Raw genomic sequence first — 26,966 nt, 5'->3', positions numbered from 1 at the left:
CCCCCTCCCTGATGCTGGCACTCATCACAGATTATGCTTTGGGTGTCTCAGGCACCCGAAGCATAATCCGCAATATGCAGGCTGCTGGAGCCACCATAACACATGGTATCATAGGCGGATCCAGGGTGGGGGCACTCAGGCCCGTGCCCCCCTTGTCGTTTCTGACTGCTTCTTTTTTTCAAAAGGAGAACAGCAGCAGCACTACTGCTATTTCCGTCAGTCAGATTTGATAAAAGAGCCGGCAGGCACTAGGACCTGCCGCGGCTCTAATAGAAGTCCGTGTGGTAACCAATGGGGAGGCTGGAGCTCACACCGCAACCTACCTCCCCCACTGCCAGCCGTCCAGAGTCCAGCCCAGGCGCAGGGTTCAAATGCCAGCATCGAGTAAAACTGTTACTTATGATGGCGCAGAAGGCTTCATTAGCCCTCACTGCACCGCACAGTTTCCCAGCACTTCCTCCTCCACTTCTTTTACCACCATGCTAGGTGCAGTCAAACTCAGCCTTTGTTTTGAGAAGGCGGCCCGTGTGATTGTGACAGGGCTGTCCTGCAGATGTCTTATGCTGCTTGTTGGAGATCCAGCTGGCTGCTTCTGCTAATGAAAGATGGGCAGTTCGTGTCCTGCAGTCTGAGTCTCAGTGCAGTACCAAAAACAAGGTATGCTGCACCTGCCACCACCAACTAAAAACTATAATAATTATATTGTGCTGGGCTGCCTTCCAGGCTTTCATAACTAATGGAACAGGAGACCAACATTTCAAGGCCCAAGCAGCCTTTACATCAGGGTTAAACATTGGCAATAAACCAGGATGCGCTCCTACAGCCAATCATTACCTGATGGCGTATACTGTGAGGCCACGCCCCCTGTGATACCACACGCCATATCTGGGAGCACACGTGCCTTAGGCGCATGTAAATATAACTATTACCGTTACCCTATCATGGTGCCCCCCCCCCCTTTCATTTTCTTCTGGATCCGCCCCTGCATGGTATCGGAGACTAATCCATGATCCCAAATGTTTTCGCGCATGCGTGGGTCCGTTTTCGCCCGATGAAAATGGCCTGTAATAGGATACCACAATAATGACTATCGGTCATTAATCGCGATATATGTCCGCTTTTCATCCGCCAAACCAGCATCGCTGGTAATTGGATACCCCCCTAAGAGGTTGCTGAGACTGAAGAGTATGTTTACCCTGTGTAAAGTACATAAACAGATACAATACAAAACAATAATAAATTGACTTGCAGTACAATGCATAGGAGGACATGGATAAGGTTTATCATTGCTGCATCAGCAGTCATAAGACCCAAATAAACAGCAGGGCAGCCGATACCAAACGTTTGGCGCTGCTGACAGTGAGGAGATGATTGTATCAGTGAGTGAAGAAAAAGCACAGGAAGGAATAGGGCCCTGCTCCTGAGAGCTTACAGTCAGGGGCAGACAGACAGAGGTGATGGGGGACAGTGTGCCAGGAGCTTGGAGCAGAGGGTAAGGACGAGAGCTGGAAGGCTTTGCTAAAGAAATGGTTCTTGAGAGACTGTTTGAAGCTTCGTAGAGAGATTGTCAGTAAAATCATTTCCACAAAATCTATATTTTCATTAATTCTTTTACATACAACTATTAAGCATTTGCTAAGTACAAGTTTAAGTTTTTATATTATGCATACCTTCCTATCCTCCAGGATTGGGCGGGAGGGTACCGAAAATCGGGTGGCGCTCCCAGCACCCATCTCCCACCCACCAAGGAAAGGTAGGCAAGTCTCCGCAATCTGGCCTCAACCCCACAGGCCCCCCCGCAGCCATTGTTTATAGTGGGGGGTCGGGGGGGGGGGGGCTATGACGCTATTCATTTTGAATTGCATCATCATAAGCCCTCCCTGCTATCAAGATATTGAATCAGGGCATTGAATAGCGGGCGTGGGGCCACAGTGACGCAATCACAGATCCATGCCCAATACCGCCTATCCGCGATGAGGCCACACACCCTCCTGCATGGGACAGCCAGATATTTTGTGTAACATTTTTCATTTCTCTTTAAATAAATCTCCAGTGTAATATTTTCAATATCATATATTAGATCAGCCTGTGTCATAATTGATTTTTCTATACAATTTCAAATCCTATCGTTTAATATCATGTCAGATCTGTGCAGTAATATGGGTGACACTGCCGATAGCTGCCATAACTACATTATTAAAAGGGTAATTTATCCTAGAGATCATTAAATATTTATCTCCAAAACAGTGTGAATTTGATAAATGCTTGTTTACACTGCTGCTCTTTTAGATTCATGTATTTACAGAACTCTCCTGAGTGTTTCAAAGGAGGAGCAGTTCTCGCAGACAGACACTGGGTCCCTGGAGTCTATGTACATTTAATTAAGCTGTTTCATTAGAAAAGTGGAAGCTGGCAAATTACTCTACAGTCATTATTTACACTGCTTACTATACAAATTATTTCATGTCTATTGTAGCATAATTTTTATTAAATGATGTTTGTTTTTACTTTATAGTATTGTCCCTAAGCATGTTTTGCTTTTCATTGAAATGTGTATTTACTTATTTTCTATATTATATATTGATACTATACAACATTTCTCCTGACCCACATTCCTAAGATTAAGGCCAAGTGATTTTTTTTTTTTTTTTTTATTTCCTTCATCCTCTACTTATACTCTGCATTACAACAAGACAAGCAATAATATGGGTGTGGGATGATAGACCGTGTCTAGTTAGACAGTCAATAGATAGACACCACATGTTAGACAGACATTAGGTGAATGGGTCAGAACGTCGACAGGAAGAAAAGGTCGACATGAAAAGATAGCCAGTACAAAATGTTGCCAAAGGTCAAAAGGTCGACAGGGTCTAAAGGTCAACATGAAAATGGTACACACAAAAAAGGTAGACACCATTTGTTTTGCATTTTTGTGGTTTGTGTGGATAGTTTTGTCATCTGGGAACCCCAAATGTAGAAAGGCATCCGCTCGCCACAAGGTCTATTACCAACTCTATGTCGACATGGTTAGAGAAGGTATGAAATAGTCCAAAAACATGTAAAATAAAAAAAAACCTGTGTATACCTTTTTATGTTGACCATTTTCATGGCGAGCTTTTGACCCTGTCGGCCTTTTGACCCGGTCGACCTTTTGTACTATCTTTTTCATGTCGACCTTTTGACCCTGCCGACCTAATGTCTGTCTAACATATGGTGTCTATCTACTAGACACTGTCTATCTATCATCCGGATACCCAATAATGGGGGTCATTCCAAGTTGATCACTCGCTAGCAGCCTTTAGCAGCCGTCCAAACGCATAGTTGCCGCCCACGGGGGAGTGTATTTTCGCTTTGCAGGAGTGCGAACGCCTGTGCAGCAGTGCACCTGCAAACACATTTTGTGCAAAACAAGACCAGCCCTGTAGGTACTTATACTGTGCGATGATTGCTGCGACAAATGACACGGTAATGACGTCAGATACCCGCCCAGCAAACGGCCGGCCACACCTGCGTTTTTCCAAATACTCTCAGAAAACGGTCAGTTGACACCCAAAAATGCCCTCTTCCTGTCAATCTTCTTGCGATCGGCTGTGCGACTGAATGCGTCGCTAGAACCTGTGCAAAACCACAATGCTCTTTGTACCTGTACGTCGCGCGTGTGCATTGCAGTGCATACGCATGCGCAGATTAGCCTTTTTTTCACTGATCGTTACGCAGCGAACAACAGCAGCTAGCGATCAACTCGGAATGACCCCCATTATACAGGAAGCCCACAGTTTAAAATATACTGAGAACCAATAATCTAGCTTCAGTAAGATATCGCTTTAATTACACTTATTCACTATAACAATATGAAATTTGTAGCGGGATGTAATGGAGTCCGAGGACGCCAGAGGTGCGGGATGCCAGACGATCTCTGATTTTTTTTTAAAGGGGCAAACACTAACAAGGCAAAAACATCCGGCAACCCGCACCTCTGCCAATCTCAGACTCTATTACATCTATTACATACACAGTTATGTATGGCATGCATGGGTGCAGTGTGAAAGAGGACGACCTGGCAATAACGCAGGTACAACATGTGTGAAAGTGGTTTGAAGAGCTGTGAATGGCTAGAAACCGTGTTCAGTAACTCTGCTCGGACTTGGGATTTAGGTCTGAAAGGGGTATTAGTGTTACTGTGGCTTGTCAAAGCAACTGCACACACCATCTGCTTATTTTGGACTCAGATAAACAGCTAAAGAATCTGTTTCTACAGTTAAATTATTTTAATTTGTAGGTTTGACAATGCCAAATATGCAAGTATTTGGAGCAGCATAATTATCGAATTGCATTTGGCAGACATGAAGAAAAAAACATGTTCTCATGCTTGTTACATAGGGAAATTGTACATTTAATGGGGATTATTTTAAACTTTTGTTTTTAGATTGGGGGGAGGAGGGGGGGGGGGGGGTATGCATATGTTGTAGCTCTATTCCTGCTAATGAAAACAATGGTACTGGCAGAATCATGATAAATTATGCAAAAGTCATGACTTGTGAAAAAATATAAGTCACTTCTGTAGTATAAGCAGAGAAGTAGACATTGACAAATACAGCTTACATGTGTTGAATAATGAATAATATTTATTTACACAGACATGACATACAGTATATGGCCATATAATATACATAAAAATATATAACAGGTTAAAACATAATTAATAGACACTCAGAAGGTCACTGATATGTATATTAAATCCAGTGTTAGTAAGTCAGTTAGAGTCTAAAATTTCTCAATGCTGGTTATTAGTCACTCTCTCCCATTTAGTAGTGGAATAGTCCGCTTGTAATTAGATCCAACCAATGTTATTATAAGGCACACTGCCTTTTGCTATCACTGATGACTGTTCTCCTACCTCCTTTAGATGGCATAAATATGGGGGCTTTGCATATTGGTAATTTAAAACAGAAACTGCCCCCTAGTCACTTTAGATTAAAAGTAAAAGTAGCAAAAAAAGTAAAAGTAAAAGTAGCAGATGAAAGGGGACCTTCAGAGACATGGTTACCCAGTAAACCTCAAGGTTTCCACCGGAGTGGGAAAACGGGTTGTTTTACATGTAATTGTACTAATAGGAAAACTGTATCCTTCACCTCTAATGTATCTAAGGAAGTATTCTCTATCAAAGACTTTATTAATTGTAGGTCTGAATTTGTGATCTATTTGTTGGATTGTGGGTGTGGCCTCCAATATGTCGTCCGCACCACCAGACCTTTACATATTAGGTTCAAGGAACATAAACGGAATATTCTGATGAGCTCTACAAATAATTCTCTCTACAGACATTTTTCTGATTGTCAGAAAGGCTCTATGAAAAATATAAAGGTAACAGCTATTGAACAAATTAAATTGACAGCAAGAGGGGGAGAAAGATATAACCGTCTATGCAGACGAGAGTTAAATAATGTCTGAGTATTTTCTAGGTTTGTTATCTGATGTTTTTATATATATTTGGGCCACTACCTTTAAATGGGTCTATGGGTATAGATGGACGGGCTGGCAAACGTGTATCTAGAAATAGTTGAGTAATTTTGTGTTTTAATACTATAATATGAAATAGATATGTTTTAATGGAAAAAATGTGTTGGAACGCACAAATTCACAGGTGGAATGCAAATAACATGTGACCGGAAATCGGAAGTAGTTTTAAGGCTTGAATGTTCAGTCTACCCTAAATGGTTAATATAAGGTGTTTTGGTAACCAGTAATCAATGATGATTATGCCCCACAGGTGGGGTGAGGTCATAAGACGATTGCACCAATTAAGGGAGGTTAAAAGTGTACTCAGCAGGCTTGTAACCAAACACGTCTGAGGAAGCCGCAGAATACCCGGAAGTGGAGAGGCGGGGAAACGTGTAACGTGATAGGGCAGCATTCTGTGCTGGCAAGTGCTCACCAACATGTAACAGCTCGGCTGTGGACACTGCTCTTCAAAATAACAGCTGCTATAAGGAAAGAGCTGGAGGGAGCGCTCCCCTGTATGTAAGTCCCTGTGGATCCTTTACATAAGATAACGATTGGACTCCAATATGCAAAGCCCCCATATTTATGCCATCTAAGGGAGGCAGGAGAACAGACATCAGTGATAGCAAAGGCAGTGTGCCTTATATTAACATTGGTTGGATCTAATTACAAGCGGACTATTCCACTACTAAATGGGAGAGAGTGACTAATAACCAGCATTGAGAAAGAATGCATGCTTACTAATTTTACACTCTAACTAACTTACTAACACTGGATTTAATATACATATCAGTGACCTTCTGGGTGTCTATTAATTATGTTTTAACCTGTTATATATTTTTATGTATATTATATGACCATATCTGTCATGTCTGTGTAAATAAATAAATATTATTCATTATTCAACTAATTAGACTGGACAGCGCTTCCTGTTAAAACCTTGGTTTTAAATCTATATATATATATATATATATTTTTTAAACTGTATAGGGTTTTTGCAATAACCCTTATAAGGAAGCTGCAGCCCAGCCTTAGTTACACGTTTGCCAGCGGTGTAAGATCAGGTGCCAAGTATTTATTGTTTATTAGCTTAAATATGTATTGCAAGAGTGACATCATCAGGCTAAAAGAAATTACTGTATTCCTTAACATAATATAATTAATTTATTATCTGTGTATGATGTAATTTGTCTTGTTCAATTAAATTTTATATTTGCAAGGTAATGTAAATCATAGGTTCTCAAACTAGGGGCCTAATTCAGATCTGATCGCAGCAGCAAAGCTGCTGCCACTAGTCATGACATAGACGATGAAATGCCATCAACGTCGTCTGCCAAGGCCAATACCCAATGTAATAGTAGAGGGCATGTAAAATCCAAAAAGCCAAAGTTCAGTAAAAAGACCCAAAAAAATACATTTAAATGGTCTGAGGAGAAACGTAAACTTGCCAATATGCCATTTACGAAACGGAATGGCAAGGAACGGCTAAGGCCCTGGCCTATGTTCATGACTATGGTTCAGCTTCACATGACGATGGAAGCCCTCATACTCCCGCTAGAAAAATGAAAAGAGTTAAGCTGGCAAAAGCACAGCAAAGAACTGTGCGTTCTAAGATGGTATCACAAATCCCCAAGGAGAGTCCAAGTGTGTCGGCAGTTGCGATGCCTGACCTTCCCAACACTGGATGGGAAGAGGTGGCTCCTTCCACCATTTGCACGCCCTCTGCAAGTGCTGAAAGGAGCACCCACAGTCCAGTTTCTGATACTCAAATTGAAGATGTCACTGTTGAAGTACACCAGGATGAGGATATGGATGTTGCTGGCGCTGAGGAGGAAGTTGACGAGGATGATTCTGATGGTGATGTGGTTTGTTTAAATCAGGCACCAGGGGAGACACCTGTTGTCCGTGGGATGAATAAGCTCATTGTGATGCCTGGGCAAAATACCAAAAGAGCCACCTCTTCGGTGTGGAATTATTTCTCCACAAATCCTGACAACAGGTGTCACGCCGTGTGTTGCCTCTGTCAATCTGTAATAAGTAGGGGTAAGGATGTTAACCACCTAAGAACATCCTCCCTTATACGTCACCTGCTGCGCATTCATCAGAAGTCAGTGTCAAATTGTGAAACTTTGGGTAAAAGCGTAAGCAGTCCACTGACATCTAAAACCCTTCTTCCTCTTGTACTCAAGCTCCTGCAAGCCACACCACCAACTCCCTCAACGTCAACTTCCTCCTCAGTCAGGAATGTCAGTAGTCCTGCAGGCCATGTCACTGGAAAGACTGAAGAGTCCTCTCCTAGCCGGGATTCCTCCGGAGGATCCTTGAGTGGTACACCTACTGCTGCTGTTGCTGCTGCTGGGAGTCAATCGTCATCCCAGAGGGGAAGTCGGAAGACCACTTGTACTACTTCAACTAAGCAATTGACTGTCCAACAGTCCTTTGTGAGGAAGATGAATATGACAGCAGTCATCCTGTTGCAAAGCAGATAACTGAGGCCTTGACAGCTATGTTGGTGTTAGACATGCGTCCGGTATCCGCCATTAGTGCAGTGGGACTTAGAGAATTGATGGAGGTAGTGTCCCCCCAGTACCAAATCCCATCTAGGTTCCACTTCACTAGTCAGGCGATACCGAAAATGTACAGAGACGTCAGAAAAAGTGTCCTCAGTGTCCTAGAAAATGCAGTTGTACCCACTGTCCACTTAACCACGGACATGTGGACAAGTGGAACAGGGCAGGCTAAGGACTATATGACTGTGACAGCCCACTAGGTAGATGTATTGCCTCCCGCAGCAACAACAGCAGCGGCACCAGTAGCAGCATCTTGCAAACGCCAACTCATTCCTAGGCAGGATACGCTATGTATCACCGCTTTCCGTAAGAGGCACACTGCTGACAACCTCTTACGGAAACTGAGGGACATCATCGCACAATGGCTTACCCCAATTAGACTCTCCTGGGGATTTGTGATATCGGACAACGCCACCAATATTGTGCGTGCATTACATCTGGCCAAATTCCAGCACGTCCCTTGTTTTGCAAATACAATTAATTTGGTGGTGCAGACTTTTTTTTTAAATGACAGGGGGGTGCAGGAGATGCTGTCGGTGGCCCGAAAAATTGCGTCCCACTTTCGACATTCAGCTGCCGCGTGCCGAAGACTGGAGCACCAGCAAACACTCCTGAACCTGCCCTGCCATCACCTGAAGCAAGAGGTGGTAACGAGGTAGAATTCAAAACTCTATATGCTTCAGAGGATGGAGGAGCAGCAAAAGGCCATTCAAGCCTATACATCCACCTATGATATAGGCAAAGGAGGGGGAATGCACCTGACTCAAGCGCAGTGGAGATGGATTTCTGTCTTGTGCAAGGTTCTCCAACCCTTCGAACTTGCCACACGTGAAGTCAGTTCAGACACTGCCAGCTTGAGTCAGGTCATTCCCCTCATCAGGCTTTGCAGAAGCAGCTGGAGAAATTGAAGGAGGAGCTAAGATGGAGCGATTCCGCAAAGTATGTGGGACTTGTGGATGGAGCCCTTCATTCGCTTTGCCAGGATTCAAGGGTGGTCAATCTGCTGAAATCAGAGCACTACATTTTGGACACCGTGTTCGATCCTAGGTTTAAAGCCTACGTTGTATCTCTCTTTCCGGCAGACACAAGTCTGCAGAGGTTCAAAGACCTGCTGGTGAGAAAATTGTCAACCCAAGCGGAACGTGACCCGTCAACAGCTCCTCCTTCACTTTCTCCCGCAACTGGGGCTGCAAGGAAAATGATAAGATTTCCTAGCCCACCCGCTGGCGGTGATGCAGGGCAGTCAGGAGCGAGTGCTGACATCTGGTCCGGACTGAAGGACCTGCCAACAATTACTGACATGTCTACTGTCACTGCATATGATTCTGTCACCATTGAAAGAATGGTGGAGGATTATATGAGTGACAGCATCCAAGTAGGAATGTCAGACAGTCCATATGTATACTGGCAGGAAAAAGAGGAAATTTGGATGCCCTTGCACAAACTGGCTTTATTTGACCTAAGGTCCCCCCCCCCTCCAGTGCTCCGAAAGAGTGTTTAGTGCAGCCAGTAACCTTGTCAGCGATCGACGTAGGAGGTTATTTCCACAAAATGTGGAGAAGATAATGTTCATCAGAATTAATTATAAATTCCTCCGGGAAGACCTTTACCAGCAATTGCCTACAGAAAGTACACAGGGACCTGTGATGGTGGATTTCAGTGGGGACGAATTAATACTCTGTGAGAAGGAGGATGTACACACTGAAAGGGGTGAGGAATCGAAGGACGAGGATGAGGTCAACATCTTGCCTTTGTAGAGTCAATTTGTGCAAGGAGAGATTGATTGCTTCTTTTTTGGTGGAGGCCCAAACAAACCAGTCATTTCAGTCACAGTCGTGTGGCAAACCCTGTCGCTGAAAAGATTGGTTTGTTAAAGTGTGCATGTCCTGTTTATACAACATAAGGGTGGGTGGGAGAGCCCAAGGACAATTCCATCTTGCACCTCTTTTTCTTCTTTGCATCATGTGATGTTTGGGGACTAGATTTTTAAAGTGCCATCCTGTCTGACACTGCCAAACAACTCCAGGGTATTGCCGTATAAGTCCAGGGGTACTGCCGTATAAGTCCAGTCCAGTGGTGCTGTCTTGTGCTGCATCAGTCCAGTGGTGGTATCTTGTGCTGTATATTATTTACTCCAAATAAAAGGGTTATATACATTTACTTATATTATTATCCAAATAATTTTTACAGGGTTTGCCCTGTTTGGTGTAGGGCTATGCTTGCCCGTGCTGCATATTATTCTAATAGCTCCAAATAAAAGGGTTGTTATTATCCAAATTTATTTTACAGGCTTTGCCGTGTGTGTGTGGTTTAGGGGTACGCACTCCTGTGCCACCAATATTGTGCGTGTATTACATCTGGGCAAATTCCAACACGTCCCATGTTTTTTGTGCCGCACACTTGTGTCGCTTAGCTTAGTCATACAGCTACCTCATTGCACCTCTTTTTCTTCTTTGCATGATGTGCTATTTGGGGCCTAGTTTTTTTAAGTGTCATTCTGTCTGCAACTGCAGTGCCATTCCTAGATAGGCCAGGTTTTTGTGCCGCACACTTGTGTCACTTAGCTTAGCCATCCAGCTACCTAATTGCACCTTTTTCTTCTTTGCATCATGTGCTGTTTGGGGCCTATTTTTAAAATATGCCATCCTTTCTGCCACTGCAGTGCCACTCCTAGATGGACCAGGTGTTTGTGTCACACACTTGTGTCACTTATCTTAGTCATCCAGCCACCTTGGTGCAACCTTTTGGTCTAAAACATTATTGTAAGGTGTTAGACTGGAAATGAGTGGAAATGAATGTTATTGAGGTTAATAATACCGTAGGCTCAAAATTACCCCCAAATTATGTGATTTTAGCTGTTTTTATGTTTTTTCCAAAAATCATCCAGATCCAAAACCAAAACGCGAAAGGGTGGTTTTGGCAAAACCAATCCAGATCCAAAACACGAGCATGGAACCAGAATCAAAACCAAAATACAAAACACGAAAAAGTGCCTGCTGCACATCTCTAATATTAATGCACTTAACTTGAGAGCTCATTGTTATTCAGTTACAATACCCTTTATTAAATAACACATTTCAATATACTGCCATGTCCGCCATTCAAACCCATAACCTGTTGCATTCCAATCAAATACACTACTCATTGAGCTATTTGATCCTGCATAAAAACTATGAACACTATATGAAGCTACTGGTATTTTGTAAAAAAAATTTAATCTGCATTGCAAATGAGCAGATCTGTGTAGTGTGCAGCCACACATCCAATGTCTTGCAGCCACACACTACATAGATCTGCTCAGCCACAATGCTGACCATTTTTCACAAAGTACAAGGTAAGCTTCAAATAATTAGAATTCTCTATCTTAGAATTATCTAGTTTTCTATGCAACGGCAGATAGCTCAATGGACAGAGTGTCTGACTGCAATGCCACAGGCAATGGGTTCGAATCCCGGGTATGTCAGCATCTTGAAATGTAATAAATTACAGTCAAGTTGAGTTCATGAATGTTGTATAGGTATTAGCAACAGAAGAGGTGGTTGTAGGAGATAGGGGCAGTCAGGATATGCTGGGGTTCAAAAAGGGGGAAGCTGTAAGTGAAAGTAATTAAAACAGATGATTGACAAGTGCCACCAACAGTGCCCCCTACCCTGCAGAGCTATGTGCGGTGCCCCCTCGGCACACACCTAGTTATGGCTCTGCTGAAACACATCTAGATCCTTAAAACCCAAATCAAAATACACAGTGCAAGCAAACATCAGATGAGAACTGAAGCGGAGACTTGAAACTAGAGAGTGTGAAAAGTTGTGTCTTCTACTCAAGATTAGAATAATAGTTTACTTAACCACGCGACCTACATAATTAAGTTTTGTTTCTAATCAACTGTCCATTATTGAAAACAACAAAGAAAATAAACTGATATAGGGGCTGGCACTTCCCGCAAAAAGATAAATATTTTATTTTTTATATATAGTGTTAATCAATCTAAAATGTCTAGATATTTTTTATTTTAAACCCATGTATTTTCACGAAGAGATCATAATTTTCCACATAATAAATTTGGCCTTTCAAAAAAAAAAAAAAAAAAGATTGTTATTGTCATTTTTTCAGTTTATTCCCCAAATCACATTTGTCTGTCTAAATGTAGGTTACAAGGGTAAGGAAATCATTTATATTTATTATACTTTAGTAGTCTTTTCAAAACAGAAGTGTATTTTTCTTCTTTCCTATCAATTTTACTACTTATAACCATACAGTAGAAGATTCTAAAGCAGGGGTGGGGAACCTTTTTTCTACCAAGGGCCATTTGGATATTTATAAAATCCTTCGGGGGCCATACAAAAATGATCAACTTAAAAATTAGCCTGCCCCCAGTAGATATGCCCCCATTAGATATGACCCCTAGAAGCGCCGCTTACACACACCCATTAAAAGAAAGAAAAAACACAATACTCACCAGCCACGCTCCTGCTTCCGGACCCTTGCCCTCTGACTGGCTGCCCGCTCCTCAGAACTATGGGAGAGACATCATGACATCTCTCCCATAGCACCGCACAGGCACACTGCCAGAGCTGGAAGCCGGAGCTCAGGAGTGAGCTCCTGCCTCCAGCTGCTGCTGAGTGGAAGAAGCCGGGCGCCCGCTAGTAACAAAATCTCAGTGGGCGCCCGGCATCTACCTTGGTTAGGTGAGCCTGTGAGGGCCGGATCAAGTGGCTTTGTGGGCCTTATACGGCCTGCGGGCCTGAGGTTCTCCACCCCTGTTCTAAAGAAACAAACTACACCATTTTCACTATATTTTACATAATTTAGCCTATCTAGTGAAATCTAAGAAATGTCATTTATTTTTAGACACGAGTAATAGATGTGGTGCAATATGTCTGTGAGTATGCCCGTATTTATGAATGGCCACATTCAATATCAATTTTCATCTAAACTCTAAACTTTAGCAAAGCCAACTTTGACATGATGAAGGAAGCGTTAAGGGACATTGAATGGGAAATTCTGTTTCAAGGAAAAAATACTACAGAGAAATGGGATGTATTAAAATCACTGCTAATTAATAATACTCGTAAATTTATTCCCACCAGCAGCAAAAAAAGGAATAAAAATCCCAAACCAATGTGGTTTAACAAAAATATAAAGGAATTAATGGACAAAAAAAGACGAGCAGTTAAAAAATACAAATCTGAGGGGGATGTGGAGTCATTTCAGCACTATAAGGACTGTAACAAAACATGCAAAAAAGGAATAAGAGCGGCTAAAGTACAAACTGAAAAACTAGTAGCAAAGGAAAGCAAAGCGAATCCCAAATTTTTTTTAAGTACATCAACAGCAAGAGACTAAAGAAGGAGAGTATAGGCCCTTTAACCACTTAACTGATGATTTTTCCCTTCAAAGCCGTTAACAACATTGTTTTTTCAGATTTATTTTATTTATTAAAGTTGAAAAAGTATTTTTTAAAATATTTAAACATTATATTATGCACATCTGCAGAACGGATCTCCTCGTCAAAAACGGGGGGGGGGACAGGATGGGACGACGCAGTTGCATGAAATCTGACCATGCCAGTTAAGTTTAAAGGACAAGAGGGGTGTCTTAATCAAAAATGATAATGACATAGCAAACAAACTAAACAAGTTTTTTTTCAACTGTATTTACCAGAGAGGACCAAATGCTGGGCCTAACACAAAATCTCAACAAAGATAATGTCCCACTGCTAAATGCTTATTTATGTAAGGAGGTAGTCTGTGACTGATTAAAAAAGTTAAAGATTAATAAGTCACCTGGTCCCAATGGAATTCACCTGAGGGTTCTTATGGAGCTGCACTCTGAACTAGCAAGACCTCTATTTTTGATCTTCATGGATTCGGTTAAATCAGGTATGGTTCCCAAAGACTGGCATATAGCGGAGGTAGTGCTGATATTTAAAAAGGGGAGCAAAGCTGAACCAGGTAATTATAGACCAGTTAGTCTTACATCTATAGTGGGGAAAGTATTGGAAGGTATTCTAAGGGACAGTATTCAAAAGTTCCTTGAAGCAAATAAGGTCATTAAAAGGAACCAACATGGATTTGTGAAGGACAGATCATGTCAGACCAACTTACTTGGCTTTTATGAAACAGTAAGTGCGAACCTGGATCAGGGTAAGGAGGTGGATGTAATCTTTTTAGACTTTGCCAAAGCTTTCGACACTGTACCACACATGCGTCTTATCTACAAGCTACAAGAAATATGGCTTGGGAGCACAATATGCACTCGGGTCAGTCATTGGTTAGATAATAGGGAGCAGCGCGTTGTGGTCAATGGATCATTTTAAAATTGGACTAAAGTACTAAGTGGTGTGCCACAAGAGTCTGTACTTGTGGCACTTTTGTTCAACATTTTCATTAACGACCTAACAAGAGGTCTAGAGAGCATGGTATCAATTTTTGCAGATGATACCAAATTGTGTAAGGTTATAAATACGGAGGGGGATGCTGAGTCTCTTCAGAACGACTTAACTAAACTGGAAGCATGGGCAGCAAAATGGAGAATGAAATTCAACACAGACAAGTGTAAGGTAATGCACTGTGGGGGCAAGAACAAAAATAACACCTACATACTAAATGGGGTAATATTAGGGGATTCTGTACTGGAAAAAGACTTAGGGGTTCACATAGATAACAAAGTAAGCAGCAGTACCCAAAGTAGGAGTGTAGCAAAGAAGGCTAATAAGATATTAGCATGCATAAAACGGGGAATTGATGCAAGGGACGAGAGTATTATACTCCCATTATATAAATCACTAGTGAGGCTTCATCTTGAATACTGTGTGCAATTTTGGGCACCATATTACAAAAAGGATATCCTGGAGCTAGAAAAGGTTCAGAGGCGAGCGACCAAACTAATCAAGCGCATGGAGACGCTGGAATACGAGGAAAGGCTTGCAAGGCTAGGCATGTTTACATTGGAAAAGAGGAGACTAAGAGGGGACATGATCAACATCTACAAATATATAAGGGGTCAATACACAGAGCTTGGGAGGGACCTGTTTTCTATAAGATCAGCACAGAGAACACGTGGTCACTCGCTTAGGTTAGAGGAGAGGAGTTTCCGCACATTGAGGTGAAAAGGTTTTTTCACAGTAAGGACAATACGTGAAAAAAATGGGAGGTTCCCGTGGGATACTACTATGCTTATTTGGGTGGGCATTATATGACACCCCTATTTATCCGGTACGCTTTTCTGCCTAGTCATTGGTGGATTAATTGTGTGAAATCCTGTTGCATTTTTATCATATTTTTTTGTGGAATTATTAAATAAACTGTACTACACTATATTTTTTTTTTTCTCTTCCAAATTTTTTTTGGGTCTATATGGAGTTGTTCTTCCATCAAGAGAAAGGAGAGAATTTGAACAAATGAGATAAAGAACGGACATTGAGCCCATTTTTGAGACTGAACTGGATTTGGACTATAACACTATATTTCTCAGTAAAAAGGAACTTGTGTTTTCTGAAATTTTGTGACTTATAAATTTTCATACAATTATACACAGACTATTCCCTGATTATACGCCAAGAGGGTGCGCACAGTTGCTTACATTGTTGTCATTGTCTTGAGTTTATTTGTGGTGGTTGGGATCAACTTAGCTTCTTTTGCTGCACTATTGAGTTGGGGCGCTGTTTTTTGAAAAATCTGTTGTATTTAAGGACAATACGTGTTTGGAATTCCCTGCCTGAGAGAGTAGTAACTGCGGACTCAGTCAATACCTTTAAGAATGGATTAGATAAATTCCTATTGGATAAAGATATTAAGGGTTATGGTGCGTAGGCACGCATTATAGTTAATATAACTAGTCCTAACATGAAAATAACTAGTCCTATAATAAGACTGCATAGAAGACCACAAATAGGTTTAACTCAATGGACAATTGTCTTTTTTAAACCTTAGTTACTATGTTACTATGTAAAACCATACTGTCAATAGTCAAGGTAAAACCTGGCATGGTTTTTGCATTTTAGGGTGTCATTTTGTCTGTTTAATCACATGTGACCCCAATTAGTCTACTACGTCCCCTTGCATGAGTTGCTTCGCTCGCCATGCTTCCGGCAAGGTGCCTTACTCCGCTACTTTGCGCTGGGCACAGGCTACTATTGCCAATTGTGGTTTATAAAGCATGACACAGTTGAACAAATGGGAAACAAAAACCCTACCTTAAGTAGTGATGTGCGGTGGAGTGAGGCAGAGCCTTTCCTGTCATACTAATGTTTGACTGTATAAAGTATATGGAAAATACAAAGAATATATAAAATATGTCTTCTTTGTATTATTCTAATCATTTTTATAGTCAAATCTCTGGAGTAAAAGTCTATGGCAGGTGAGGCACTATCTTTTCTGCCCATCTCTGATCAAAACCCACCAAATTTCCAAGAGTTTATCCTGCTGCACCTGTGTATAATGCCCACATGCACCATTTGGCTCATATATTGTGTGTACATCTGGCTCTGGTACTAATCAGTGCCTCCTGAGAAATGTACCTCACCGCACGTCCCTGACCATAAGCACTGTCAACATTTTACATGTTGACATACTGACCACGTTGACCTTTTGTACCTGTCGTTCTAATGTATGTTGACCATATGGGGTCAACCTATCTTCCGGATACCAGCTGTAAGGTATCAAGGAAATCAGCCTGTAAAAGACCACAGTGCTAAATGCTCTCTCCCAGGTGAATGGGCCATGAAGAAGCCTTCTTGTTTTGTTTTGTTTTTCTGTAGCACTGTATGCTCTACGTAATACACATTAATAGGCCAGTTTAGGGCTTACTACAGGCCCATATATTATTCTATACTCATTGCACTATACATTTTTTGCTGTTAAGTTATACTAGTACACAGTGTATAAACACTGATGCTCTCTTTATAATATTGGTGTACTCTATATAATAATGTTTTTTTACATCTGACAGACAGTTGATGAGCGAGAAATGGTTATGTAACTGAAAGTAAAAGGTTAAATAGGAAAAGTAAGCTTTTACTTACCGCTAACCCTGACTTAAAGAGAAAGTAATGAACAGTTTGTGTAACATCTGCAGCATGGACCAAGTTATGATATGGATTTTTATGTTTTGTGTATCCAACTTCAAGTGCTTCCACAAATGAGACAAGTGCAGAGATCGGTATCTAGAATAGAAAGAACTATGATTATGTTGTCTCACAGATATGACATCAGCAGAATGCGACTCACAATAAGTCAATGAGAACACTTAAACTAGACATAATACATTAAGATATAGAGAAAAAAAATCAAAACAAAACAATGAAGCCATTATAAATGAAATAATACCACATGTAATAAAAGACTGAAATCTTTATCATATTTTGAATACTACATCTGTTGTGTCTCAGTATTAAATCCTGTCAGAGTTAAAGTGCTCATAGGCAAACAATGGATATTACCACTAGAAACAGAAATCTAGGCTTTGGACAAATTAGCAATGGGCCTGAATCAGATGTGGTTGGAGGGGCTATCGCTGCTTACATAGAAGCAGCAGTGATAGCTCTAATATGGGAATGAATCAGGAGGCGTCCCACCTCCTCCGCACTTCATCAAAGGATGCAGTATGGGATCTTCCCCGGCACCATGGGCCGGCTGCCTGACCCATGGTGTCACGCAAGCCAGCCACACCAAGTCCTACCTAGAAGCTGGGAAATCTCAGTCCACTGGAGATCCTGGCCTCATCTCTCCCTGTAACGGTGGTGATATGCCTCCGTTTTGAGAAACGCCTCCGTTTAGAGAAATGGAGGCCATCGCCGCCCCCATCAGACTGTCAATCACTAATAGTCTGTTGCCGTAGTGTAACCGACGTCAGATCTGTACTGCACATGCGATGTACAGGTCTGGCACATGCACAAAGTACTGAACATCGGTACTTTGCAACAAATGCTGCTACTCCAACCACATGTGAATCAGGCCCAATATGGTTTTTGGTGAATATAATACAATGCAATGACCATTTGTTTATAACCGGCTGTGAATATTACAAAAAAGGAAAATGATACAAAATGTAAATAAATATACCATTTTTGCTTAATTCTAAAAATTAGTTAAATACAGACACATGAGCATATACATATACATATACCTACCAATTCTGTCCCTTTTAGGAGGGGAAATCAGTCTTTTGGAAGCAATTCACCTCATCCTTTATCCTTATTTATCGAACACCATTTGGATCTGTATGCCTTTTGCACAGACTACTGAGCTAAAACTAATATACAGAGTTTAGAAAGGTAAGGTATTCAGTGATAACTCAAGGTGCCAAGACCGCAGGTCTGTAGAAGTCTTATCTGACTTTCCAAGACTTCTCCTTACCATACACTGGCTCCAGCACCCTGATTTTCAGCCTCCCTATTTTTTGTTATCGGACATAAAAAAAAAAATCTAGCAAACACATGATGATCACAAAATGACTGAGTACAAAAGCATTTCTTGGTTTTAATATTGGTTTGATTTGCAAATCAGCAGAGACCTAAGAACAGACTGTCCTCTGAGCCAGTGTGATAAGGAGGCAGCCAGAAGACAACCCGCAGAGGTATTTAACTAAATTAAAGTTTAGGCTCTTACCCAAAACCTCAATTGAGCAAATATAGACAAATACCTCTACAAGACAATTTTTCATAAACCAATGCATACAATAGTATGATAAAACAATCTTACATCACACACTCACAAAACAAGCATATTGCACTGTATTGTTTACCTTTTTCCCAGATAGCGCTATACAACCTCTGACTCACTTACACTGCAGCCATTCACTGGCCATCCTGCTCACGGGGAACAGAAGGAAATGCGAGGCGATTGGATTGATCCTGTACGTTTTCTCCTTTATACAGTTGTGGTCTTTTCAGAACATGCAAAAACATGTCCCAACAATGCATATTTATATGCGCATATGAGTCTATCTGCATGATGCAAAAATAGTAAGATCCACATACAGTACTCTGGTTTTTTGACATTTGCCCACAACATCAGTCTGTACCTGCTTTTGTAGCATTGCGTTCAAATATCCATTGTGGAAAAAACTACCTGACTATTAGGATGTTAGAACTGCCCCTGATTTCGTGTTCCAGACTCAATCATGTCTTTAATTAACCAAATGAGGTCCCTTTGAGGCCGGCATTTTTACATGTATCATGATTTTTTTTTAATTAACTAATTTTTATTATTTTCAATAAAACATATTTACATAGGCTGTGGATCATTAGATTGACAGTGTCTAGGTCAACAATGTTTAGGTCGACCACTATAGGTCGACAAGTCACTAGGTCGACAGGGTTGGAAGGTCGACAGGGTTTCTAGGTCAACATGTGCTAGGTCGACAGGTCAAAAGGTCGTCATGAAGTTTTTTTTGTTTGTTTTTTGTTTCGTTTTCTGCATACAGTGACCGGGAAGCCAAATTAGTGCACCATGTCCCCTCGCATGGCGAGCGCGAAGGCAGATTACCGTTCCAATCATAGTCCACGTGGATCGTTAAGTATGAAAAAGTTCAAAAAAAGAAAAGAAATGTGAAAAACTCATGTCGACCTTTTGACCTGTCGACCTAGTACATGTCGACCTAGACACACTGTCGACCTTGAAAACATGTAGACCTAGTGACTGTCGACCTATAGTGGTCGACCTAAACATTGTTGACCTAGACACTGTCGATCTTCAGACCGGAACCCATTTACATAATGTCAAAAAACACTGACAAAGAAAAAGCCAAATTAATATATGCTATACAGCTGCACATAAGCAGCAAAAACAAACCATCACAGTACATAAAGTGATATCGATAGGTAATGCATACAGAGCCATATATCGTATGAACAGCAGCAAGAAATATAATTTAAAGTCACACATCTCAAAACGACAAATAAATATAACAGTCTTAGGGTGGAGAGGATACTGAGTATTTGCATAAAGAAGCAAACACCAGGGGCGGCACCTGCTGGGGGTGGCAAGGCAGCCCCCACCCCTGCATCAGAGCAGCGGCACAGTAATCCCTCCCCCTGCATCAGAGCAGTGGCACGGTAGTCCGTCCCCCCTACTCCCGCTTCAGAGCAGCAACATGGCAGTCTTCCCCCATGCATCACAGCAGCAGCACAAAGCGCCCCGGCCAAGAAATGGCCGGTGAGTTTTTAAGCCCTGCCTTCTGCTGCATGCTGTAAATGGGGGAGGGGGGTTGTTTAGCAGCCAATATTATTATACTGGTGTCTGTAAATTAAAGACAACTCACAACCGGTGGAACTCGCACTGTCAGAGTCTTACTGAGTGCCAAACTGAGGAAAGCGTAAGGCGTGTCAGGGACAGAGCAGAGGCTACTGTGTTCCTGCCCCCACCAAGGTACATGGTCCCTGTTCTCCACACCTCTCACAGGACACCACCCACTGTCTCTTCCTGTCACCTACTGCCTCCCCCTGCATTCTGCTATTATCCTCTGCCTGCCCTTGCTTTCCGTTGTCAAACTTTGCCTCTCTATGTCAACCTCTGGCTCTCCCTGCCTTATGCTGTAACCGTCTGCCTCTCCCTGTTACCCACTGCCATATGGCATGTTGTGAACTTGGGTTGGGATGGAGGAAGGGGGTCCTAATTATATTGTTGCACCTAAGCCCACTACTCACAAGTCCCACCAGTGAAGTAGAGGCAAGATTAAACTCATCTACTAGCTGGGTAAAATATTTAAGAATCTCATCCTTCCTGGTATAGCTGGCTAATCATGGTAATACCTTTACTGCCCCATACCTCCCTAGTATAGGGCCTAACTTTTTCTCTAATGGACAAAACCATGTGCACTGCAGGTGTAGCAGATATAACATGTGCAGAGAGAGTTAGATTTGGGTGGGTTATATTGTTTCTGTGCAGGGTAAATACTGGCTGCTTTATTTTTACACTGCAATTTAGATTTCAGTTTGAACACACCTCACCTAAATCTAACTCTCTCTGCACATTTTATATCTGCCCCCCCCTGCAGTGCACATGGTTTTGCCCATTAGAGAAAAAGTGTGCTGCTGCGATCGGGTCTGAATTAGGCCCATAGAGAGAGGAAAGTTCAGTCAGCTGAAGGGACATGTGTCATTTTTTAATAATTTTATTACCTGGATATTTCTCTATCATCAATTGAAAGTACTTAAGGACATGACCAATGATCATTGGAACTTCATGAGCACCCATAAATATCCAACAATGATATCGTTATCAGAAGTGGGTTGAATAAGCTGTCAACGAGCTCGCCCTGCCTAAGGGTGACATCAAGTTTAAACAATACTGCCTCACAATGGCCATGATGCATGTGTGATGTAGAGTAAATATTTAAGTGTAAAAAAACATTTATATCAATTGCAAAAATAAGTGATATATGGATCTTATTTGGTGTATCTTGGTATGAGAGACTCATAATATGAGGTTTTGTCTTTATGCACATTAGCATATAAACAAAGGTTGTTTATATTTAAAGAAAATTGTGCAGTAAAGATTACTTACATTTGGCGCTCCTTAAGACAACCTTTTTGTAGAATTTTCTGAGTCTTTGATGGCAAGAGATCATCTTTGGGGAAAGCAGCTTTTGAAATTGTATTGTAGACCTTTAAACTTGTATTATTGATAACTGTAGTGCAATATAGATCCAACCATTGTTATTATACAGTATATACAATATGTTACTATCCTAGAGGACACAGGAAGCAATATCAGACACTGTTGCACTCCTTCTGTATCATTCCAGCGTGGACTGAGAACTCCTTGCATGGCAGCGGATGGTGAAAAGCAGATTATCGACATCTGGTGTTTATTCACAGCTGGCATTTGATTTACAGTAGGATAGCTATATCTTTGTTACTATGTGATATGAACATGAATCTTTTTGTGATAAATATACAGTACTTACAGTACAAGTGCTTTATAGAATATATCTAACTAATGTAGCTTCATACCAATTTCATATGCTTTTATATTAATATGTATAAAGTGTATTAATTTATACAGGATCTATAGTAAGTGCTTATGCAGCTCTGGTTTTGTTTACTAGCATGTCTAGATTCACCCTTAGTAAACAAAACAAAAATACCATACTTTTTACCTAATTTTTCTATGTCTTTTCAGCTTTAATAAACTCCTTGCTTTATATTTTAAGACTGAATGTGCTGTTAGTGTTTCCATAGATTTATTCATCATCCCCAAAAACACTTGATACAATTAAGTCACATGTCTGACAAAAGTCATAGCCCAGTGTATCTGTCACATACTGTATGTTAAAAACAGCAAATCTGCCCACTCTGAGCCAGAGACAGTTTGGGCTGGTGTGTTGGGGACTGGGCACGCAGACATCCTATCCATCACTGATTCTGACATACTGTAGTCATACTATAACATCTGTACATTCTGAAGATATGCAGGAGACACATCTTAAGGCGCTCAATAGAGCTATTTCTCAATGACCATGTAAGCAAATGGCTGAATGAAAATCGGGGCTATGCCCAAAGTGTGGGTATTCCAGAGCAAACTTAATTCATGGTCTATGAAATAGTTACCAAGATTTCTGAGGCACTTTTATTTGTTGATGTCCAGCAGTAGTCCTTGGCCCCTGCAGCACATTCTCAATACCACTTAGTTATGGTAATTGTTACCTAGGCAGAAAAAAAAACTACTACAGCTGTGAGCTTCCCATACCTCTCCTCTTCTGGAAATTATCAGGACAGACCTCTTAAAAACATTACATATGGAAAGGAAAGCCACTCTTCCTGATTTGGGGATTTCATCTAGATTCTATATAGAATTTCTTAATTCAGTGAGTTAGTCTAAAGGCCAGTACTCACGGCCCGATGTGGGAGAGATGTGTGCTGAGCGTGCGGGGGGAGATGGGGGGGGGCGCTCATTTCACCCAGAGGCAGCGATGTGCCTAGCACCAGCGATAGCGATGTGCGGGGCTGTGCATCGCTATCGCTGTGGAGGGTACACACGGAGCGATCATGCTTAAAATCAAAGAAATCTAGTGAGATTGCTTAGATTTTAAGCAGCGATCGCTCCGTGAGTACCCCCTTTACACTATGAAAACATTTGAGTGGCATCAGATTAGAAAACTGTAAGTAGTTTCTACTTTAGCAATGCCCTTGTTGTCATGACTTGTGTAACCTCACCCTGCTCCCTTAGCGCCCATCTGTGATTTATAACTGTATAGCGACCCATCCTCCGTACCTGCCCATAATCTTATTTTTGTCACTGCTGGTTCCTAACTATTGGAACTTCTACATGAGGTTGTGCAGTTCTACAACACCGGAGGCCTCAGATTGAGCTTGAATCTACTGTATTGTTTTTGGTTTGTAGATAACAATTTATGTTTTATAGGTTTTGGACATTTTACAGTATGTTCTGCATGTGCACTATTTTGTAAAAAATACTTTCCTCTTGTCATGCACAGCTACTTTTTCCGCGCTTTGTATTATCACTGCTGACATATTCTGTACCAGACGTATTTTGACAATTTTACTGTTGTATATTATTTGTTCTTTTATGAAAAAGCAAATAAATACAAGTTTTTAAAAAAAGACATCAGTAAATATATCCTATTTTACAAAATATTGATGTCTTTCCATGTCATCAAAATACTTTTGCTTTTTGTGTACTGTCATACTAAAAATCCGTAAACTTAATCTTATCTTCCTTTTATGCAATGTGATAAAAGCCACCAGGCAATTTTCTGACATACTGTAACTAACAGTTTGGCAGTCCTGCCCTGAAAATAAACTCTAAGTGACCAGATGGCAAAGAATTTGCAGCTAATAATGGTAAATCCAAAAAGTAATCCTAAAAGAAACGAGTACACAATTCCTTTTTCTTAAGTCACTATAATTTATGTTATGTGTGTGATTAGGACTGTATGCTATGCCGTAATTCATGAATATGAGGCTTTTTTAACCTATAGCTATGAATTATAGCTAGCTGATAGTTTTAGGTTATTGATAGTTGTATAAATACAAGTTGATACTAGTTAAGGAATTAATGCAAAAATAAGATTTTACTCACCGGTAAATCTATTTCTCGTAGTCCGTAGTGGATGCTGGGACTCCGTAAGGACCATGGGGAATGGCGGCTCCGCAGGAGACTGGGCACAACTATAAAGAAAGCTTTAGGTCTAACTGGTGTGCACTGGCTCCTCCCACTGTGACCCTCCTCCAAACTTCAGTTAGGATACTGTGCCCGGAAGAGCTGACACAATAAGGAAGGATTTTGAATCCCGGATAAGACTCATACCAGCCACACCAATCACACCGTATAACTCGTGATACAATACCCAGTTAACAGTATGCCTCTCAACAGATGGCTAAACAATAACCCTTTAGTTAAACAATAACTATATACAAGTATTGCAGACAATCCGCACTTGGGATGGGCGCCCAGCATCCACTACGGACTACAAGAAATAGATTTACCGGTGAGTAAAATCTTATTTTCTCTGACGTCCTAAGTGGATGCTGGGACTCCGTAAGGACCATGGGGATTATACCAAAGCTCCCAAACGGGCGGGAGAGTGCGGATGACTCTGCAGCACCGAATGGGCAAACTCTAGGTCCTCCTCAGCCAGGGTGTCAAACTTGTAGAATTTAGCAAATGTGTTCGACCCCGACCAAGTAGCTGCTCGGCAAAGTTGTAAAGCCGAGACCCCTCGGGCAGCCGCCCAAGAAGAGCCCACCTTCCTTGAGGAATGGGCTTTTACTGATTTAGGATGCGGCAGTCCAGCCGCAGAATGTGCAAGCTGAATCGTACTACAGATCCAGCGAGCAATAGTCTGCTTTGAAGCAGGTGCACCCAACTTGTTGGGCGCATACAGGATAAATAGCGAGTCAGTCTTTCTGACTCCAGCTGTCCTGGAAACATAGATTTTCAGGGCCCTGACTACGTCCAACAACTTGGAAGCCTCCAAGTCTTTAGTAGCCGCAGGCACCACGATAGGTTGGTTCAGATGAAAAGCTGATACCACTTTAGGGAGAAACTGGGGACGAGTCCTCAATTCTGCCCTATCCATATGGAAAATCAGATAAGGGCTTTTACATGACAAAGCCGCCAAATTCTGATACACGCCTGGCCGAAGCCAAGGCCAACAACATGACCACTTTCCACGTGAGATATTTCAATTCCTCGGTTTTTAGTGGCTCAAACCAATGTGACTTTAGGAAATCCAACACCACGTTGAGATCCCAAGGTGCCACTGGAGGCACAAAAGGGGGCTGAATATGCAGCACTCCCTTAACAAAAGTCTGAACTTCAGGTAGTGAAGCCAGTTCTCTCTGGAAGAAAATCGATAGAGCCGAAATCTGGACCTTAATGGAACCCAATTTTAGGCCTATAGTCACCCCTGACTGTAGGAAGTGCAGAAAACGGCCCAGCTGAAATTCCTCCGTTGGGGCCTTCCTGGCCTCACACCACGCAACATATTTTCGCCAAATGCGGTGATAATGGTTTGCGGTAACTTCTTTCCTAGCTTTAATCAGCGTAGGAATGACTTCCTCCGGAATGCCCTTTTCCTTCAGGATCCGGTGTTCAACCGCCATGCCGTCAAACGCAGCCGCGGTAAGTCTTGGAACAGACAGGGCCCCTGCTGCAGCAGGTCCTGTCTGAGCGGCAGAGGCCATGGGCCCTCTGAGATCATTTCTTGAAGTTCCGGGTACCAAGCTCTTCTTGGCCAATCCGGAACAATGAGTATAGTTCTTACTCCTCTTCTCCTTAGTATCCTCAGTACCTTTGGTATGAGAGGAAGAGGAGGGAACACATAAACCGACCGGTACACCCACGGTGTCACTAGAGCGTCCACAGCTATCGCCTGAGGGTCTCTCGACCTGACGCAATATCTTTCTAGCTTTTTGTTTAGGCGGGACGCCATCATGTCCACCTGTGGACTTTCCCAACGGTTTACAATCAGTTGGAAGACTTCTGGATGAAGTCCCCACTCTCCCGGGTGGAGGTCGTGTCTGCTGAGGAAGTCTGCTTCCCAGTTGTCCACTCCCGGAACGAACACTGCTGACAGTGCTAACACGTGATTTTCCGCCCACCGGAGAATCCTTGTGGCTTCTGCCATCGCCGTCCTGCTTCTTGTGCCGCCCTGTCGGTTTACATGGGCGACTGCCGTGATGTTGTCTGACTGGATCAGTACCGGCTGGTTTTGAAGCAGGGGTTTTGCCTGACTTAGGGCATTGTAAATGGCCCTCAGTTCCAGAATATTTATGTGTAGGGAAGTCTCCTGACTTGACCATAGTCCTTGGAAGTTTCTTCCCTGTGTGACTGCCCCCCATCCCCAAAGGCTGGCATCCGTGGTCACCAGGACCCAGTCCTGTATGCCGAATCTGCGGCCCTCTTGAAGATGAGCACTTTGCAGCCACCACAGCAGAGACACCCTGGTCCTCGGAGACAGGGTTATCAGCCGATGCATCTGAAGATGCGATCCGGACCACTTGTCCAACAGGTCCCACTGAAAGGTTCTTGCATGGAACCTGCCGAATGGAATTGCTTCGTAGGAAGCTACCATCTTTCCCAGGATCCGCGTGCAGTGATGCACCGACACCTGTTTTGGTTTTAGGAGGCCTCTGACTAGAGATGACAGCTCCTTGGCCTTCTCCTCCGGGAGAAACACTTTTTTCTGTTCTGTGTCCAGAACCATCCCCAGGAACAGTAGACGTGTCGTAGGGACCAGCTGTGACTTTGGAATATTTAGAATCCAGCCGTGCTGTTGTAGCACCTCCCGAGATAGTGCTACCCCGACCAACAACTGCTCCCTGGACCGCGCCTTTATCAGGAGATCGTCCAAGTACGGGATAATTATAACCCCCTTTTTTCGAAGGAGTATCATCATTTCGGCCATTACCTTGGTAAATACCCTCGG

At 42.2% G+C, this 26,966-nt stretch overlaps 1 protein-coding gene across 6 annotated transcripts in view; it reads right to left on the bottom strand.

Annotated features, from left to right (window-relative positions):
• PDE1C (phosphodiesterase 1C) overlaps positions 1 to 26,966 on the bottom strand; it is a 1,445,089-nt gene that overhangs the window by 309,062 nt on the left and 1,109,061 nt on the right. For all 6 annotated transcript variants that reach the window (XM_063922562.1, XM_063922563.1, XM_063922564.1 and 3 more), the window contains one exon: positions 17,095 to 17,235. In XM_063922562.1, coding sequence (XP_063778632.1) covers positions 17,095 to 17,235 — 141 coding nt within the window. The remainder of the gene's footprint in view (positions 1 to 17,094; positions 17,236 to 26,966) is intronic.

This window comes from Pseudophryne corroboree, chromosome 5, assembly GCF_028390025.1.
Source record: "Pseudophryne corroboree isolate aPseCor3 chromosome 5, aPseCor3.hap2, whole genome shotgun sequence".
NCBI classification, from domain to species: Eukaryota; Metazoa; Chordata; class Amphibia; order Anura; family Myobatrachidae; genus Pseudophryne; species Pseudophryne corroboree.
Note: the sequence above shows the minus strand (reverse complement) of the source record. Positions and strands in the feature narration are given on the sequence as shown.